Consider the following 20,000-nt stretch of genomic DNA (forward strand, 5'->3'; position numbering starts at 1 on the left):
TAAATAATAATAACGATAATAATAATAATAATAATAATAATAATAATAATAATAATAATAATAATAATAATAATAGAACGAAAAAAGAGAGAAAATAAAGAACTAGCTGCAATTACAGCATAGCTTTCAAATAAAGCCGAGAAAAACCATATCGAAACGAACGGTAGTTAATTATTTCAATGAAAATTATAATACAAACGAGAGCAAATTATTAATTATAACGATGCATATATCGTACATACATGTGTATGTATAATACATATATATATATTTATATATGTATATGTAAATAAGAGAATACAAGTGCCGCGAATAGGTTATTCGTTATTTATATAACTCGAAAATGTAGGGAAAAAAAGAGAGTAGAGAGGTTTTTATATTTTTCAATGTCAAAAATTCTAACTTTCTTTCTCTCTCTCTCCCTCTCTCTCTTTCTTTCTTCCTACGTCCTTTCAGTTTTCTCTCTTTCTCTCCCTTTCTTCCTGCGCCCTCTCTCTCTCTCTCTCTCTCTCTCTCTTTCATTTTTGCTTCTTTATTTATCTTAAAAATAAATAAATTCGCGTTACGTAAGCCGAGTAACGAGAGGCAATGAAATAAAAAAAGAAAAAAGAAATAATTAAGTAAACAAATAAATAAATGAATGAATGAATGAATGAAATAAAAGAATAATAAAAAATCTTTTTTCATTAATTGCATTTGTGGCTGATTTACTCTCTCATTATAGACAAGTTATAAAATTGCTAACGAACGAATAGGAGGATGTTCTCCCTTGTAAGGAAAAAAAAAAGAAAAAAAAAAAAAAAAAAAAAAAAAAAAAAAAAAAAAAAAAAAAAAAAAAAAGAAAATACTACGAAGTATCGTCACGTAATATTGGTATTCAAATGTATCGAAAAGATCACCCTAATTGTTCTTTTTTAAGTTTTCTTTTTTTTCTTTTCGTTTTTTCCTTATTTTCTTTTCTTTTAATTTATTTTTTCTCCTTTTTCTTTTTTCTTTTTTTTTTTTTTTATCTACACTTTCTTCCCGTTCAATTCGTTGGATATAATTTTTTTTAAACTCTTCCTTTTTCCTATTCCGTTTCTTTTGTTTTTTTTATCTTTTCTTTTTTTTTTTTTTTTTTTTTTTTTTTTCTGTTCCCTTTGATCATTTTTCCTCGAAGAAAATCAAAGTGAAAGACGCGCGACGTTTGATGAAACGCGTAGAGAGGGTTTATTTTTATATATATATTTTTTTTGTTTGTTTTTTCTGCTCGCGCGCGAGAATTCAATCCCTCGCCCATCCTCCCCCCTCCCGCCACCCGACGAGGAGCCCAGATTGTCTATCGGTATTTTTCACTCGTTTCTTTTCTCTTTTGGATTCCCGTCACGATTTTTTTCCTTCGTTCTTCTATCTTCGTTTTTTTTTGTTTTTTAAATATTTAAAATTTAGACGACACCGTCCGTCATTACCCCCCCCCCCTCCCTCCCCTCCACCCTCGCCCATTCCCGCCCCCTCCCGGTGTAACCGACAATAGCTTTCTCTACGTTATTGTTTCTCTCGTATTTTTTTTTTTGTTCGTTTTTTTTTTCTTTTTTTTTTCTACTCTTTTTTTTTTTTTTTTTTTAGTTCCCCCATTCAATCACAAAAATTATCTCCCGTATCGTATATACGAACCGTTCGCGTAGTCCTTCCCTTGCATCCTGTATCACTTTTATTCTCAATCACGCTTTCACATTCACACAGGCACAACGCACGATCAAAATCATGTCGATATAGATCTTTTAATAATAGAGACATTGATTACGTAGATAGGACATAATTGAAAACATTTTAATCGAGAACATATATATGTGTATATATATATATATAACAAACGTAATTATAAAATTAAACGTAATTATATATATATATATATATTTTACGGTAAGTTTACGTATTTAATTCGTTAAAAAGTAAAAATCAATCGACAGGATTTCGTCGTTATCACTCATACGACAGTATAGTAGTAGTAGTGAATAGTAATAGTATTAGTGAGGGGCGGGGTTGGTTTCTTGCGAACGAACGGGGGTTTAAGAAATTGCTGGCTTGTGCTGCTGCTTTTTTCGAGGGTGTGCTTTTTAGTGCTCTGGTGCTCGGCCACGATATCGTATCGTTCACGTAACAATCATATACACTCCAAGTATCGCGAAAGTGCTCTTATGCTCGGTGAATATTCCGTGCGCATATATATATATATATGTATATAGCCGTATGTGAGTAAGTGAATGAGCGCCTGTGCTTGCTTTACTTGTTTACTTGTATGTATGTATGTACGTATGCGCGCGCGCGCATGCAATACCAAGAGCACAAGTTTTTCATCTTCCATCTTTCTATGTTTTTATATTTTATTAACTCGCGCACATACGTTTTTACAAACATTTACTTGAGAAAAATGAATGGAAAATATGAAAGAGTATAGTTATCGATCGATCGCATGTAAAGTAAAAGCATTTTGTTGCAATCGAATGAATTAGATGTCCTACGATCACTTTTTGGCTAATCGAATTTTTTTTTTAATCGAAATATTTTTTTTTTTCTGTACGCGTCCTCTCTCTCTCTCTCTCTCTCTCTTTCTCTCTTTCTCTCTTGCAAGCGTGGATACGAGATTTCAACGTTGAATGATTTTTTTTATTCTTTCTTTCTTCTTTTTTTTTTTTTTTTTCTTCTTTTTTTTCCCCTTTTTAATCGAAAGTCCTTCGTCCATCTGGGAATGGACATTCAATCGTTGAAATCATAAAAATGAACGAGAAAAAGTGCTTGGACCGTTCGTTCTACAATTTATCTACATTTTATTACAAACAAATTGACGAAGAAATGGCGTTCACCCATGGTGAGTCTCATGAATGACAATGACGATGCGAATGCTTTGTGGTTTACCGAGCTTTTATCGCCGATAATAAATGGATTACAACGAGATAGAGAGAGAGAGAGAGAGAGAGAACTGTTGTAATCCAACCGTGACAACCGCAATTAGAGTTTAATAAAAGTCACGATGGTTTATAATTAATTACAGGATGTTAACCTTTTTTTCCTTTTTATTGTTTCATTTTTCTTTTTTTTCTTCCGTTTTTTTTTTTTTTTTTCAGATAAAGAGAGAGAGAGAGAGAGAGAGAGAGAGAGTGAAAATAAAACAACGTTGTTGCACTCTACAGCGATCGACTTCTTTCTTTCTTGATTACTTTTTCAACTTTTTCTTACTTTCTTTCTATCTTACATTATGCAATGTAACGCGCTGGTAAGTTAGCGAGCGAGCGCGTGCACGCATATTTATTATTATTTCTTTTTATTTATTTTAGGCGTCACAACTTCTCACACACGGCTCCTACGTGTATATGCGTGCGTGGTGGGGTGCGAGACATACAAAAAAAAGAAAACACGGTGCCCGCGTGAAGAAGTGATTATTTTTCCTTTACCATTTTTTCATGTTGTAAATTTTCTTTCCTTACTTAGTTTGGAAAATATCAATTTTCTCGTTGGCCCAATTGTTATTATTATCATTGTTATGGTTGTTATTATTATTATTATTATTATTACTATTATTATTATTATTATTATTTTTATTATTATTATTATTATTATTATTAGCAGGTGGTGCCGATTCTAATATTTGAATAAAATACACACACGACACGATCTAATACAGTAGCGGTGACGATAATATAAGTGATATAATATATAATAACAATAGTGCTAATATAATAAATATAGTGACGTGGTGACGTAATAATAGCAAAGATATATATATATAGGCAATAATATTTACGCGTGTGGACATATAGATATATAAGAAATATACAGTGGTGAGAGAGAAAATTTTTTAATAGCCTGTGCTTGACAATGTGCGAGCTTACACGGCAGGGTGCTTTCAGCAGTGCTTTTTATATGTACATATATATATATATATATAATATATAATATATAATATATAATATATATATATATATATATATGTCTTTTATCGTCGCATCTAGCAACGCCGACTCTGCGGAAGATTTTGGTGTACTTTGGTTAACGGAGATTTTCTGTCCTCGTTGAACATGGAAAAGGATTGTGTTTGGTCCCACGCAAGGACAATAGAAAGATAAAGAGAGTGTGAGAGAAAGAGAGAGAGAGAGAGATGGAGAGGGAAGGTGAGGAGTAGGAGGAGGAGGAGGAGTGGTTACTCGTTGGGAACTGAGGTTGAAGAGGTTCGAGGAAGGAGATCACAGGGGGGTTGTGTGATGTTGGCTAAAACGAAAGTGGATCTTTGTGAGTGAATTTGTTGAAAATAGAAGGAGAACGATAGAGAGGGAGAGAGGGAGAGAGAGAGAGAGAGAGAGAAAGAGGGATAGAAAGATCGTTAGAGACGACGAGGACGAAGGTACGACTTCTTTTTTCTTTTTCTTTTTCTTCTCTTTCTCTTTTTCTCTTTTTTCCTTCTTTTTTTTTTCTTTTGTCTTTTTTCTCTTTTCTCTCTCTCTTTTCAATCTTTTTTTATTCTTTCCTTCTTCTTCTTCTTTTTTTACCCTCATTCAACCATGACTTCCCTACGACCTTCCTCTCTGTCATGTTCTTCTTCAATTATAAATTTTAATCGTTCAAAAATTTCTTCTTTACGAATCCTTTCGAAATATTCTTTCATAGAATATATAAATAAATAAATAAATAAATAAATAAATATATATATATATGTGTTATATAATGTGAGTCGTATCTTTCGTCGATCTCATTCTTTCTCTATCCGACATCTCCATTACTTTTTCTTTCTCAATATCTCTAGGATTGGTATTGCAGGTTAAATCGAAACGTGCATCGGACTGTTCTTGATTAAGAAGTATGGGGAACGGGTATTTATGGGTCGAAGGGAGAAGGTTTGGTAGGATGAAGGGGAAATCGGGAGCGGGGGGGGAGGGAAGGGGATGAAAAAACGTTCGACATGCGGGCTCGAGCATCGAAGACCTCCTCCATCGATCATGATGGCGTCGAGAAGCTTTCATCATTTGGAGAGGGATGGGTACGGGATGGAGACGGGACGTGGTACGGTGTAAGGGGGTTGGAAGGAGGAGGAGGAGGAGGAGGAGGAGGAGGAGGAGGAGGAGGAGGAGGAGGAAGGAGGAAGGAGTGGAAGAGGGGGATCGAGAGGATTGGGATTTAGAAATCAAAAAGCAAAATCGTCTCGTGCATCGGCATGCCATTCATAGGGAAAGAGAAAAAGATAGATAGATATATAGAGATAGAGAGAAAAGGAGGGTTAGAGGGAAGGGGTGGGCCGGAGAGAGAGAGAGAAAGAGAGAGAGGGACAGGGAAAGGGTGAGAGATAGAAAGAGAGAGAGAGAGATAGAGAGAGAGAGAGATAAAGAGATGAAGGATAATGGCTTCGCAGACTCGACGTTACTCAGCGACCTTTCCTGGTTCTGTTCTTTTTTTGTTTCTTTGGTTTTTTTTTTTTTTTTTTTTTCTTTTCTTTTTTTTTTTTTTTTTCATTTTCTTTTTCCTTTTTGTTCTCGAGGTTGGACGGAGATGGTTTTGGTGACGAAGTATTTTTTTTCTTTTTTTGGATCAATGACTTTTGGGATCAATGATTTTTGGTTTATTTTTTTGTTTTGTTTTGCTTTTATCTTTTTCCTTTCTCTCGAAAAAGATAGGCGGATGTTCGATGGAGGATCGGTGATTCGGTCGGTCATTCAGTGGACTGTGGTTGTATTCATATATTTTTTTTTTGTTTTTTTCATTTTTTTTGTTGGATGTTATTTTTCTAGGTGATGGGACTGGGAACGACGGTGGGGAGTGTGTGTATGTGTGTTTTTTTTCTTTTTTTTTTTTTTTTTTTTTTTTCCTTGTGAAGGATATGAGAAACTAGGGGGAAAAGTCGAAGGGGATTTTTAAACAAACGAAGGCATGCTCTAAACATGTGCAAACGATAGGTAAAACTAAATCTCAACTAAAGACAGAAGAGCCTTAGATATATCAGAGATATAGAAATATATATATATATATATGTCTGTGTATATGTGTGAAATATATATATAGTGAAAAAAAGTGCGGTTCTCATACCAACATATATACATACATATACATATATAATTGTTTATGCGGGTACGTGTGATTGGTATGTGCTTCTTTTTTCTTTTCCTTTTTTTTTTTTTTTTGCTTTTCCCTTTCTCTCATATCGTTCCTACGATCAATATCTCTACGTAGACAACATTCTTCTGACATTTAATTATTACAATAATAATTATTATTATTATTTTTCTTTCCTTTTCCTTTTTTTTTTTGTTTTTTTTTCTTTTTTTTGTTTTTTTTTTTTTTTCTTTTCTTTTTAATACTTTTTTTAACTTCTTTCGAACAATGATTTATATATGTATATATATGCGTATATGTAAGCATTTCACTTCGCAGGCTGTAGTTCGAAAACGTAGCCGTTGCACATTCTCCTTCGCGAATAACATTTCTTTGTGCGCGTGTATCTAGGTATTACACACACACACACACACACACACACATATATATATATATATATATGTATATGCATGTGTATGTAATACTTAGAAATCCATTATGTTTCATCTTGATATAGAGAAAAAAGAAAAAAGAAAAAAGAGAGAAAGAAAAAACAGAAAAAAAAAAAAATTACGGAAGAAAAAGAAATTACGACACGAGATCTGTGTGCAACGGCATACGCGAACGTTCAGCCTTGCTTTCTATACGTCATAACACGTGGCAAGAGAGTTCAATGAACTAAAATTATAAAAACGAAACATCCTTTTACTGACGTAATCACGTTAACCATCAGAAATATAACACTGAGTGTAATAAGTGAGTACATATCAGTAGGTAACTTGTAATATTACGTTATAGAGTGTGATATAAATCTTAATGACTAGCTGTGTTCAAAACCTGGATCATCCTCCTGCAAATGCTTTAAAAAGGAAAGACAAAAAACACGTGAATGAGTATAACAATTAAAGTAAGTTAGTCCATAGAAGATTATTAAGTCTGTGAAAATTGTTTTAAGGTCCAAAAGTGTTTCCTATTTTCTTTTCTTTTCTATTCTTTTCTTTTATTTATTTATTTATTTTTTTTTTTTTTCCGTTTTGCTTCTCGTTCTTTTTTTTTCCGTTCCGTTTACTTTTTCTTTTTTTTTTTCTTTTTTCTTTTTTCATTCTTTTTTTTTTCTTTTGTTCTCCAAAAAAATGTTCTCTTACTCCTCAGTATTTTTTTTCTTTTATTTTTTTTTTTTTTTTTTTTTTTTTTTTTTTTCGTGAAAAAAGAATGCTCGGTGTTTATTTTTTCTTTTTCTTTTTTTTTTTTTCTCTTTTTTTTCCCCTTCGCATTTTTTTTTTCCTTTTTTCGATTAAAAATTTCCTCTTATCATTAATCAATTATTTCCATATATATCTCAAACAATATACAATGAATTAATCGATCAGAGAGGGATGTTTGGGTTCTTTGATTAAAAGGGGGTTTAAGGGGGTGGAAAAACCAACGGCAACGAACAAAGAGAGAGTTATTAGGCCCTGTAAAAAATGTAAAATAGAGGGGTTGTAAAATATTTTGTTCTTTTTCATATGTTTTACGCTTAAAGAACACAGCTGAATTCAAAAATTGTTTATCAGCTTCTGAAAAATCCGTATGGCTGCGTGCACCTGGAAAAAATCTTTTGGGACACACTAGTTGGCAATAGTTAGGGAGGGAATGGAGGGGTGGGTGTTGAGTGAGCGTGGTTGGATGGCTTTGAATGGGAACGGAGTATAAAATATTTGAAAGGTTATGGATAAATCTTATAAATTTTTTCTCTCTTTTTTTTTTTTTCCTTTCGTTTTTAATCAAAAACGAAACGGGCTTAAGGATTACATGAGGGGAGTTTTTCTTTTCCCATTTTTTTTTTTTTTCATCTTTTTTATTTTTTCGTGAGAAGGGCTGGAGCGGGCGCGGGCAGGTGAGTGGTGGTGGTGGTGGTGGGGGGGGGGGGGATTGAAGTGAGGCGGGAAGGGACGAGAAAAGAGGAATTGACAGGAAGATATGTTGCCGCAAAAATTCCAAAAATATAAAATCTCGCCAGCCAAAAAAGTAGGGCCAACATATAGAGCTTCGGGTGAACACGCATACCGCTTTAGATGCCGCGATAGATCCGATTGTAAAAAATAGGATTGCGAAGAAGGAAAAGGGCGCGAGTATTATATAGAGATAGAGAGAGACAGAGAGAAACAGAGAGAGAGAGAAAGAGAGAGAGAGAGAGAGAGAGAGAGATAGAATATGTGTTTATTTGTGTTTATATCTATGTTCTATGTATGTATGACGTGTGATCTATGTATGTTCATGTATGTCCGTCTGTCCGTATGTGTATGTCCGTGTGTATATGTTCATGTGTGTATGTTCGTGTGTGTATGTTCGTGTGTGTATGTTCGTGTGTGTATGTCCGTGTGCATGTGTGCGTGCCTGAGTATGTAAATGTATGTGAAAAGGGATTTAGCTTTTTTTTCTGGGAACGGGTGAGAGAGCGAGGGGAAGGGGACGAGCGTGTAAAGGACAGGCAGGAAAAGTCGAAAAATTTGTGCACGTTCAAAACTTTAGTTCGCGCAACAAAAATAGAGTGGAAGAGAAAAAGAAAGAGACAGATAGAAAGAGAGAAAGAGAGAGTGAAAGAGTGAAAGAGAGAGTGAAAGAGTGAAAAAAGACAGAGAGAGAGAGAGAGAGAGAGAGAGAGAAAGAGAAACCATAAAGAATAAAAGGAAAAGGAAAAATGAGAACGAAAAAAAAAAAAAAAAAAAAAAAAAAAAAAAAAAAAAAGAAAAGGAAAAGAAAAAAGAGAGAGTGTCGAAAATGAAAAACAAGATTTAACAGATAGGAGGAGTCTGATGTAGATGCAAAAAAAAAAAGATGAGACAAAAAATATATATATATATATATGTATATGAAAAAAAAAAAAAAAAAAAAAAAGAAAAAAAAATTACCAAAGGACGCCAAGTCCTCTTTTCCCCCTCCTACGTTCTTTTTTTTGTTTTTTCTTTTTCTTTTTCTTTTTCTTTTTTTTCTTTTCTTTTTACTCGATGTGGTTGACTCGATATCAATAGAAACATATATATACATATATATACATATATATATTTGTATATATGTATATATATTTTTTTTCGCCTGCTCTTTTGTTTACTTTTAACTTATTTATTTATTTATTTATTATTATTATTATTACTTTTTTTTCCTCTTTGCATTTCTTTCTTTCTCTTTTCGTGTCTTTTACTTTGCATTAATATTGAGAATAATATTGTCGGAACTTAAAGGAAAAAAGTAGCGTGATGTAAATAAAAAGCCTTAGCATGGTAAGTAAATGATATATATATATATATATATAATATATATATATGTACAGGATACTATTGCAATCGTAGTGTAATCGGACAAACGAGGCTAATTTTTTCACGTTAATGTGACATTTTATTTTTTCACTAAATCAAATCACCTTTTTTCGTATAAATAAATTTACAAATATATATAATAGAAATCGACGTATTATATATGTATAAATGATATCGTTTAATGATTAGAAAAGAACAAGATAAAATCTTATCGTTTAAAATTTTCTTCCCATTTCCATGAATTTTATTAGCGAAATTTTTTCCATTAAATTAGTTGCAAAGTCAATTTTGTATAATAAAATCTGTTCTTAATTAGTTTTTTCTTCGTTTTCTTTTTTCTCCTTTCTTCTCATCGAATACCACGATGCATCAATATTATTTACAAATTTATAATAATCTTTTACATTGAAGAATATCGATGAAATTCATTTTCATGGTCCATAATTTGTATTATTATTATTAATTAATAATTAATTAATCGAACAATCAATCAATCTCCGTGAAAAGATATCCCGTTTATCGATAACGCTACGACAACTATCATATCCTGTATATTATATATTGTAAAGAGATAGAAAAACATGGAGAAAATATATATGTATATATATATATATATATATCCATATACATGTATATATATATATAGATATATATATATATATATATGTATATATGTATATAAACGACATAGAGAAGAATATAACACAAATCGCAAATCGGGTGGAGTATGGGGATGGGTTGGGGCAGCGAGGGCGGAGGGGTGGTTGAGGGTAGTAAGGTTTTACTAAGAACAATAATAATAATAAGAAGAAGAAGTATTATAAAAAGTAGAAATAGAAATAGAAATAGATGTAGAAGAAGTATCGGTTGGTTTATGTTGGATAGGTGATATTTTGATTTGATTAAGGCGGATCGAAGAGTTTTGTTATAGGAGATAGAAATGATGTAGGATTATTATCGAAGATATAGACGATACCCGTTTATCTGAAATCGAAAGTATTTATTTACTACAATTAATACGTTAAATACCGATTCGACATTTCTTTTAATTATTATTATTATTATTATTATTGTTATTATTATTATTATTTAAACGTTATCGCGTGAATAATACTCTTATTGATTTATATATATATATTCATCGGTAAGAAGTACGACGTGTCGTAGCAAGCCGCACTGGAATATTAAATTTAAACGAACGCAAATAATTATCATCGCGATTTAACGTGACACTTTTGGCGGGCTTTTATATTTTTGGCTCTTGCTCGGCATCGCCTGCGCAAGAGATATCTATTTATCCTCGTTATATCGGCGACGCGTGTCGCGCGAAATTTTCGCGCGTGGTGGTGTACTCGTCCGATGATGCGACGCGCAAAAAAGAAAAAAAGAAAGGAACTGAACAAGAAAAAAGAAAAAAGAAGAAAAAAAAAAAAAGGAGAACAGGAAAGAAAAGAAAAACAAAAATTCGAGCGATCCCACGTTTACAATATCACACACGATTAATCTCTAATGACGAATTAACGTCGATTAAAACGATCGACGCGACGACTTTCGTGATCGAGAGAGATAGAACGAAACAATAAGAGGGAAGAAAAAAGACAAAATACGACAAAAGAAAAAAAAAAAAAAAAAAAAAAAGAAACACTTAAAAAGGAGAAGAAAAATTCAAGAGAATCCGGGGATAATATTAATCCGACTTATTATCATCATCACTACCACCACGTCGAAGATTCGCGCGAACGTATTCACTTAAATATCGTCGATATAAACGAAGAAATGGGTTACATTGTAAAAATGGCGGGAGGTAGAAAAAAAAAAAAAAAAAAAAAAAAAAAAAAAAAAAAAAAGAGAAAAAAAAAGACAAGATAAAGAAAATCAACGAAAAAAGAGAGAGACGATCAGTCAGTATCAATGATACATACCGTCCTCATGAGTTCTGACCGAGATAGGATAACTCGGGGGCCCATCACCTACGCTGGTCCCCGCCAATACCCAGATCCGATACTCGGTCCACTTTTTGAGCTCGTCCAAGACGAATCGCGTCTGATTCAGTTTGATAACCTTCGCCTCGGAATCGGAGCGTCCGCTCTCGACGACTTGTAGTCTGTAGTAAGATATCCTCCCGTTGGAGCGTTCGGCAGGTGGGGGTTCCCATGTTACCAATATGGAGGTCGGGCTGATCGCTTGGCCGGTTACATTGCGAGGCGGAGCCCCGGGTACTATATAAAACTCGATTATACGGATAGGAAAAAAAACTCAAAATTGGATTTGTTTTTTCTTTTTTTCTTTTTTTTTTTTTTTTCTTTTCAACTCTTTTTTTTCTTTTTCTCTTTTTTTTTCCCTTTCTTTTTTTTTTTTTTTTTTTTTTTTTTTTTCTCGTCGACGATTACCGACCGATCGGCAAGTATCAAGAATTTCGAATTTTGGGAGAGGAGAAATTCACACGTCAAGGTCATCGATGGTGTCCTTTGCTTTTTTTCGACAAAAGAAGAAGAAGAAGAAGAAGAAAATAAAGGAAAAAGAAAAGAAAAAGAAATTGAAGAAAAAGAAAACAAGGAAGGGAAATTAAATAGAAATCGATAAAGATCAAGGCTTTGGGGTGATAACGGGATGAGGTAGGTGGGGACAGGGCGGGGAGGGACAGACGATGTACAAGTAAATCGAGAGACCGATATCAACGATGATCTTGACGGGGATTCGACTCGAATAATTCGAAGGTCAGCATGCGTTCGATCGTAATCGTCGCTCGAAGGAATACCCGTAAAACGAAAAATGATGATGGTATCTTGAACGATCGGGCCTTGAAGGGGGAGGAAGGGGGTTGGGGAGTACGAGATATTATTAAACGGAGAAAGTGGCTCGGAGAAGAACAAAAAAAACATATAAGAAGAAGAAGAAGAAGAAGAAGAAGAAGAAGAAGAAGAAGAAGAAGAAGAAGAAGAAGAAGAAGAAGAAGAAGTAGTAGTAGTAGTAGAATAAAGAAGAATAGAAAAAAAAAGGAAAAGGAAAAAAAAGAAGAAAAAAAAAAAAAGAAATGTCATTACAATCGATCCTTGAACAGTCGAAAAGATTACGTGATTAGATTGTGAAATCTTCTCCCTGAATGATTTCGCATTTCGACCAACGTCGTTAAATTCGAACGCCACCAAAAAAAAAAAAAGAAGAAAAAAGAAAATCATTTTCTTTTTTCTAAGGGGGAAAAAAAGGCAAAAAAAAAAGGGGGGGGGGACGCGTCGAATCAACGACGTACTTATATATATATATATATATATTATTGTTGTTATTATTATATACGGTTATTAATATATATATATATATATATTAATTGATAATAAATTTTTACGTGGGAACGAAAGTACCAGGTAGAGAGAGAAAAAAAAAAAAAATTAAAAAACGGACGTAAATTATATGTTATCGAGAATGAAAAAGAGGTGCCCAAAATGCACACATATATCGATGCAAAGTGCTTAGTGCAATTTATATGTATATGATATGTACGTATATATATATATAGATATATATAAAGTGGCATCCAAAAACGGCTTTCTTATTTGCAACGCATGCAGTCATTCTCACTCTCCCACGCTTCAAGTTTGATTTTTTTTTTTTTTTTTATTTTTTTTTCCAAAACTTGCTTATCTCCCTCCTCCTTTATACGTATATGCAACATATAAGTGTATTTTATTACATTCCCCGTTTTCATTTTATACTTTTCTCTGGTATATAATATTTTCAATGTCAAACGAATCCTCCCCTTTCAACGAAGGGGAGCTCGACTCTATCTGTCTTTCTTTTCGTGTTCCTTGCACTTGCTTTTTTTTCGAAATTTTTTTTTTCTTTTTAATTATTGTTATTATTATTATTATTATTATTATTATTATTATTAATTTTTTTCTACTTTACTTTACTTTTTTTTTTTCAACCTCGTTTAATCCTCCTCACTCGTTGTTAAACTTTTTTCTACTTTTGACTTTTTTATCCTTCTTTTATTTTTTTTTTATTTTTTTTTTTCCCAAACTTTTCCTGTTTACTCGAATGCGATTAATTTTTTTTTTTTTTTTGTATTTTGCGTTTTGTCTTTTTTCTCTTTTTTTCTTTTTGCTTTTTTTCCTTTACACAGCGATTATTACTCGTCACAATTTTGGAATAATAGAAAAAAGAAGGTGGTTTTGTGCATCAATAGAGATAATAATAGCTTACGCTACTTTTGCGGGAGCGTCTAGCGCTACAGCACCTCCTACCTGCCGTGCCAATACGATTTTTTTACGATCGTACAAGGAGAAACCCAATTCGCGATTAATTCGTTCGCTATATGGATTCCTCCTGCGATGATCGATTGAAAATCGGACATGCAAAATGGCACTCCTCGCTGCTTGAACTCACTGATTTCGATTCGGGCCCTTGTTAAACTTTTTTTTTCTGCTTACCGTACTGTTTCGTGCGAACTGGACAAGGTATAGTTGTTGCACCCTCCCCGCGTTGACTTCTAGCGGCTAACCAGATGTAATAAAGCGTGTTCGGGTAGAGACCGATCAAGGTGTAATTCTCGGTCACTGGTATTCTCCGATGGTGTTTTTCCTTTGGGAAACAAAAAAGAAGAAGAAGAAGAAGAAGAAGAAGAAGAAGAAGAAGAAGAAGAAGAAGAAGAAGAAGAAGAAGAAGAAGAAAAGATCAAAATGAAAAGATATTAATAGGTTGGAATAAGCGTTCGATTGGAAAGAGAGAAAAAAAGAAAAAAAAAAAAAAAAAGAAAAAAAAAGAAAACCAAAAGAAAAATTTTAATCGATTTACCTTCGCATAAGTATCATTCCAATAAAGCTCATAGCTGAGAATATTCTCACTGCTATGAGCTGGCTTGCTCCAACGGAGCGTCACCTTGGTCTCCCCAACGTCTACAACCGTCAACATCTCTGGTTGACTTGGTACCCCTTGTTGCGTTTTAATTTGTATGGGCGCACTTAAAGGGCCAGGTCCAACGCTTGTAAGTGCCTGTACCCGGATGGTATATATCGTGTGAGGTGTCAAATCGGATAATGTTGTTAACTGACTGTTGTCGACCATTTGAAATTGCCATGACGCCATTGGTTGATTCGGATCCATCGTGTAATAAACCTTGTAACCCTGTAAAGAAAATTATTATTTTCACACGATTGTTAAAGATTATTTATCTCCATTATATATATATATATATATATATATATATATATATATATATATATTTCTATGATCTAATAAATATTTACCGTCACTTGACCATTAGGTGTTTCTGGTTCGTCCCATTGTATAACCATTGTGCTGGAACTCAAAGGTCGGACCTGAACCTTCCTTGGCGCAGTACCCGGTTCTAAAAATGATTAAAATTAAGATGAATAATGTTTGTTCTTTTTTTCTTTTCTTTTCTTTTTTTAATCTATTTATTCTATTCTCTTTGACTTTTTTTTTCTTGTTTTTTTTTTTTTTTTGTTTCCGAATGATACTCAATCATTAAATTAAATGATAATCGACACACGTGGGATTGTTGTTAGTCACGCGAGAATAATGAATGTGTAAAAAAAAAAAAAAACAATAGCCCTAATTACCAAAACTTAAATTAATCCAAAATAGATTCAACGTGTGTGGTGTCAGTAACAAAACTAAAAATTACAAATAGAAAAACAGATGTTCTACTATTCGATCAGAGTTTATAAAACACATAGAGAGAGAGGTGATGATAATAATGATGATGATGATGATGATGATGATAATGAATTACTTATTTACGTGTGTAAAATAATACCAAATATATACAAATACACCCTTGTGACACACTAATCACTAAAATGATCGCGGCTTAATTAAGAAATAATAAGAAATGAAATAATTATTATTAACTACACAAATAAAAAGAAAAAGGGGGAGAAAATAATGTGCTTTTTGTGAACAGCCATGTAAAATAAAAGAACAAATGTGCTCATCTACCGATTCTACTGATATAATCAATCAAATTAATTTGAAAATAGAACATATATATATATATATATATATATATATATATATATATATATATATGAAAGAAAAAGAAAAAAAAAAGAAAGAATGAAAGGCAACAAAGACGATTGAAGGGATGAGAAAATGATATTTAAAAGTAAGACTGGGGAGAAGGGTAGATTGGCAGGACACGGGATGTAAGATGAATAAAAACAAGAAGAAGAAGAAGAAGAAGAAGAAGAAGAAGAAGAAGAAGAAGAAGAAGAAGAAGAAGAAGAAGATAAAGTAAAAAAAAAAAAAGGAAAGAACGAGAAGAAAAACAAAAACACCATGTGTTACTACGGCACACTTAGTAGATAATTTCTTCACTTACTGGCACCTCCATTCGTTGATTCCGCTATTAGGGAAGAAACGTCAATAGATTAATTATAAATATTCTCAAAGTACATTAATACATGATGCACATCGTGATGTGGAAAGACGAGGGGCGGGAAAAAAAAATTGAATCGTTCGAAAGTGTGAAAAGAGGGGGGAAGAAAAAATGACAACAAACATTATCACAAATACAAACACACAAAGACAATGACATATATACATATATATATATACATATATATATACATATACAAAGTATATCAAAAGAGTTTAAAACATATTTTCGTCTTTCCACAGGATGTGAAGTGTGCTCTCTATTATACGGTTGGGGGAAGGTGCAATTTCGCGTGACGTCTCTCAGCGTACATTTTTTTTTTCTCCCTTCCTCTTTCTCTCTCACTCTTTCTTTCTCTCTCACACACGCACGCACGCGCACATACAATCTCTTTATCTCTCTCTCTCTCTCTCTCTCTCTCTCTCTCTCTCTCTCTTTTTATTATTTTTTATCTTTTTTATTTTTATCCACTCCCCTTCTCGTTCGTCCAACACCTTTCGTAAAAAAAGATACGAAGAGAAGGAGAGGGTTGAAAGTTATGTCGGTGATTTTCAATGACGATGATGATAATGATGATGATGACGATGATGATGATAATGACGATGATGATGATGATGATGATGATGATGATGATGATGATAATGATGATGATAATGATGTTGATGATATAGCGATAACGATGATGACATTGGTAGTAGAGAGACGTAAAAAAAATCACGAAACGGTACGAGACGTTTAAACGCGACGCGCCAAAACGATCCGACAAAAACTTACACACGTAAAATGTACGGGCGAATTAACACGAAGTGCCGTAGAGAGAAGGGAGAGCAGGTATAGTTGGTGATGGTTGATGGTGATGGTGACAGTGGTGGTGGTGGTCGGTGATAAAAAGGTGGAAAAAAATGTTCTTGTCACTTACATGAACCAAATCGTGCGTCCACGGCGGGACAGCATGGAAAAAAAGGTAGAATTTCCCTCAAAAAATCTGTCAAAATTCTTTTTCTTCTCTCTCTCTTTCTCTCTCTTTTTTTTTTTTCTTTATTTCTCTCTCTTTCTCTCTCTTTTCCTCGCTCTCTTTCTCGTTCGCTAGCGCGACGACAAAAAAGTTTCACTACGCTACGTGCAAAAAATGTGCAAAATCCTTTTTTTTCCTCCGTTCTTTTTCTCTTTTTTCTCTTTCTCACAAACACACACACACTCTCTCTCTCCCTCTCTCTCTCTCTCTCTCTCTCTCTCTCTCTTTCTCTTTTTTTTTCTTTTTCTTTTGATTTTTTCTTAATTTCTTTTTCTTTTCTTCCTTTTCTTCCCTTTTCGCCAATCTTATAAACAGCCCATGCCTTTTCCCGTAAAGACGATTAATTTTTTGCGTAATAGATATCAATGATTTTTCGCGCGAGAGACGCGATCGGGAAGCGTTTCTTTAGTTTCTGTTTTTTCATTTATTTTTTTTCTTTTTTTTTTTTTTTTTTTTTTTTTTTTTTTTTTACTGTTTCTCTATCGTTTTTCTTTTTGTTTTGATTTTTTTTTTGTATCGTCGAACGCACGTATGTATGTACATGTTATTACGTACATACGATATGTATGTGTACATTTTATATATATATATATATATATATATATATATATATATTTATATGTATATATATGTGTATATTTATGTTTTTAAGTATGAACGTATATAATCGTAATATTTACAAGCGCGTGTATATATATTTTCCTTTATAATAATATCTTTATAAAAAGGGATATACGTACCTGCGTACGTTTATGAATAAATATACATATATATATATATATATATATATATATATATATATATATATAATATATATATAATATTTAATTATATATGAGTTTTGTTCTCGCGTGAACGTGCGAAAATGAAAACGTGAATTATTCAAGCCTTGTTTTAGCTGTAATCACTCATACGTATAATTATCTTTTAGGCAGAAGGATGAGAATTTCGCTCTGTTAAAATTTTGATTTGCAGGAAAAAAAGGAAAGAGAAAAAAGAAGAAGAAGAAAAAAAAGAGAGAGAAGTAGAAAAGAAAAAAAAATTGTTTACAACCAAACGAAATTCTCGTCATTTTTTTTTTTTTTCTTTTCTTTTCTTTTTTCCTTTTTTTCTTTCTCACTCCCGCACTCTCGCGCGCGTTCTCGTTTCTAACGAAATTTTCTTTAATTTCATTTTGTCTTATATATTTTTTCCTTTCGTTTCTTTTTCTTCTCTTTCTCAATTTTTGTTTTCTTTTCCTTTTTCTTTTCATTTTTCTTTTTTTTTTTTTTTTTTTTTTTTTTTTTTTTTTTTGCTTTACCCAACGAGAAAAAGAAAAACGAGAACGCCGAGAGATGATGGATAATTAAATATTTTGATTCGAAATAAGCTCGTTTCTATTAAATATATGTATGCTAATGAAAATAAAAAAAAAAAAAAAAACAAAAAAAGATAAGGGAAGAAACAAAGAAATAAGAGAGAGAACGAATGGATATGTGTTACGTAAACATATGTATGTAATAGAAAAAGAAAAAAGGAAAAAGCGCTCGACGATAATATTTACGATTATGGCTTATTATTATGATATTTGTTTTCTCTTGTTTTTTTTTTTTTTTTTTTTTTTATATGTATTATATATATATATATATATATATATACTGACTTGTTTCACCAGTGGTGACGGTCACCGGGGCACTTGGGGGACCACGGCCTATGTGGTTCACGGCTATCACATAAAGCTCGTACTCGGTGTAAGGGCTAAGACCTCTGACGTGGTAATACATCGTTGTGATACCGGAAATCTCGGTGAACGGCTGATTAGCCTGTTTAGGCTTGTGTTGGATTACGTAGTATTGCAACTCGTCCGGTCCCTTGTAAGACCAGCTCAGTTTGACGGATGTTGCAGTTATGTCGGACACTTGAATGTTTTCAGGTGGACCAGGAAGTGCTAAAGAAAACATTTCAAATCGAGAAACATTAGACGATAATATTTAAAGCTACGTCTAATGTTAAATAAAATAAACAAATTATTTAAATAATTAATTTTTTAAATAACCTGAATGAATTATCCAAATGAGATCATTTGTCATTAGATTTTTTTGTATAAATATCTAATAATCAAATAGTTTAATGATTCTATTAGAAACATTATTTATATATATATATATGTGTGTGTGTGTGTGTGTGTGTGTGTATGTATCTTTCCATTCTCTATATATCAATCTGTCTATCTATCTATCTTTCTATCTATCTCTAAAATGAGAGACGAATAGAGAGAAGTACGAATCCTCGAATCTTAAGCCGATCAATTAGTTGTTAGAAATAGACGTCAGTGTTATAGTAACGTAAGGACGCATTGCCACCATGATGGATGGGATTTACATTAGGCGATCCATAATAAGCATGAAGTGGTGATGGGGTTGAAGATGGGGAGGTAGTGTGAGGATGAGGGTGGGTGTTGAAGTAAGGAAGAAAGTACGAGATTACTCGCACGAAGGTTGGTGGAATTTTAAAGTGACGTTAAACATTAGTTAGAATGATATATATATATATATATACACACACGTAATCGTTATATTTTAATATTCAACATTATTTACGCACATTGAACTTTCACCATAGAAGTAGCGTGTATTACACCAATTGGACTGGACGCCGTGCAAGTATAATTAGCTGATTCTTGTATGTCCGTAAGATAGAGAACATTTTTTCCAACTGGTAGATTGTCGTCGGGTGTTATGTCAGTAGCTGGATATTTTCGCCATTGTACAACCGGCATAGGTGCACCAACAGCAACGCAGTTCAAATTCAATGATGCTCCTAGCGTGACCTCGCTCAGAGTTGGCGGTGGTATCGAGAAGCTCGGGGCAACGCGACGAACTAAAAGCAGAATACATTTTTAATCAACCGTCAACTCACTCACTAACTCACTCACTCATTCACTCACTCATTCACTCTCTCTATCTCTCTCTTTCTCTCTAACCATTGTTGAATATCGTTTGTGTTATTTTCAACGGTGCTTTTGTATTTTCATTCCTTCTCTTTTTTTTTTTTTTTTTTTTTTTTCTTTTTTTTTTACCCTTCTCCCCATCCCGTTTTTTCTTTCTTTCTTTTTTCCCTTTTTTCCCTTGTTTCTCGTCCGACGTATTTTTTTTTTTTTTTTTTTTTTTTTTTCAAGCTATTCGAGCAGTTGTGAATCTTTTATCCGTGTAGCTAAAAGAATCTTGTAACGCGCAAATAAAGGGGTTGAAAA

General features: G+C 32.9%; 1 protein-coding gene across 17 annotated transcripts in view; it reads right to left on the bottom strand.

The window, feature by feature from the left end:
• The window catches only part of LOC124953090 (tyrosine-protein phosphatase Lar), a 485,939-nt gene that overhangs the window by 15,073 nt on the left and 450,866 nt on the right, over window positions 1-20,000 (bottom strand). For 11 of the 17 annotated variants that reach the window (XM_047503993.1, XM_047503992.1, XM_047503990.1 and 8 more), the window contains 7 exons: window positions 19,352-19,627; window positions 18,411-18,695; window positions 15,697-15,720; window positions 14,600-14,700; window positions 14,148-14,477; window positions 13,784-13,934; window positions 11,279-11,575 (listed from right to left, as the gene is read on the bottom strand). In XM_047503993.1, the coding sequence (XP_047359949.1) occupies window positions 11,279-11,575; window positions 13,784-13,934; window positions 14,148-14,477; window positions 14,600-14,700; window positions 15,697-15,720; window positions 18,411-18,695; window positions 19,352-19,627 (1,464 nt within the window). The remainder of the gene's footprint in view (window positions 1-11,278; window positions 11,576-13,783; window positions 13,935-14,147; window positions 14,478-14,599; window positions 14,701-15,696; window positions 15,721-18,410; window positions 18,696-19,351; window positions 19,628-20,000) is intronic. The other 6 variants (XM_047503988.1, XM_047503987.1, XM_047503997.1 and 3 more) reach the window with 4 other exon arrangements.

The sequence above is a fragment of the Vespa velutina genome, chromosome 11 (assembly GCF_912470025.1).
Source record: "Vespa velutina chromosome 11, iVesVel2.1, whole genome shotgun sequence".
Lineage (NCBI taxonomy): Eukaryota > Metazoa > Arthropoda > Insecta > Hymenoptera > Vespidae > Vespa > Vespa velutina.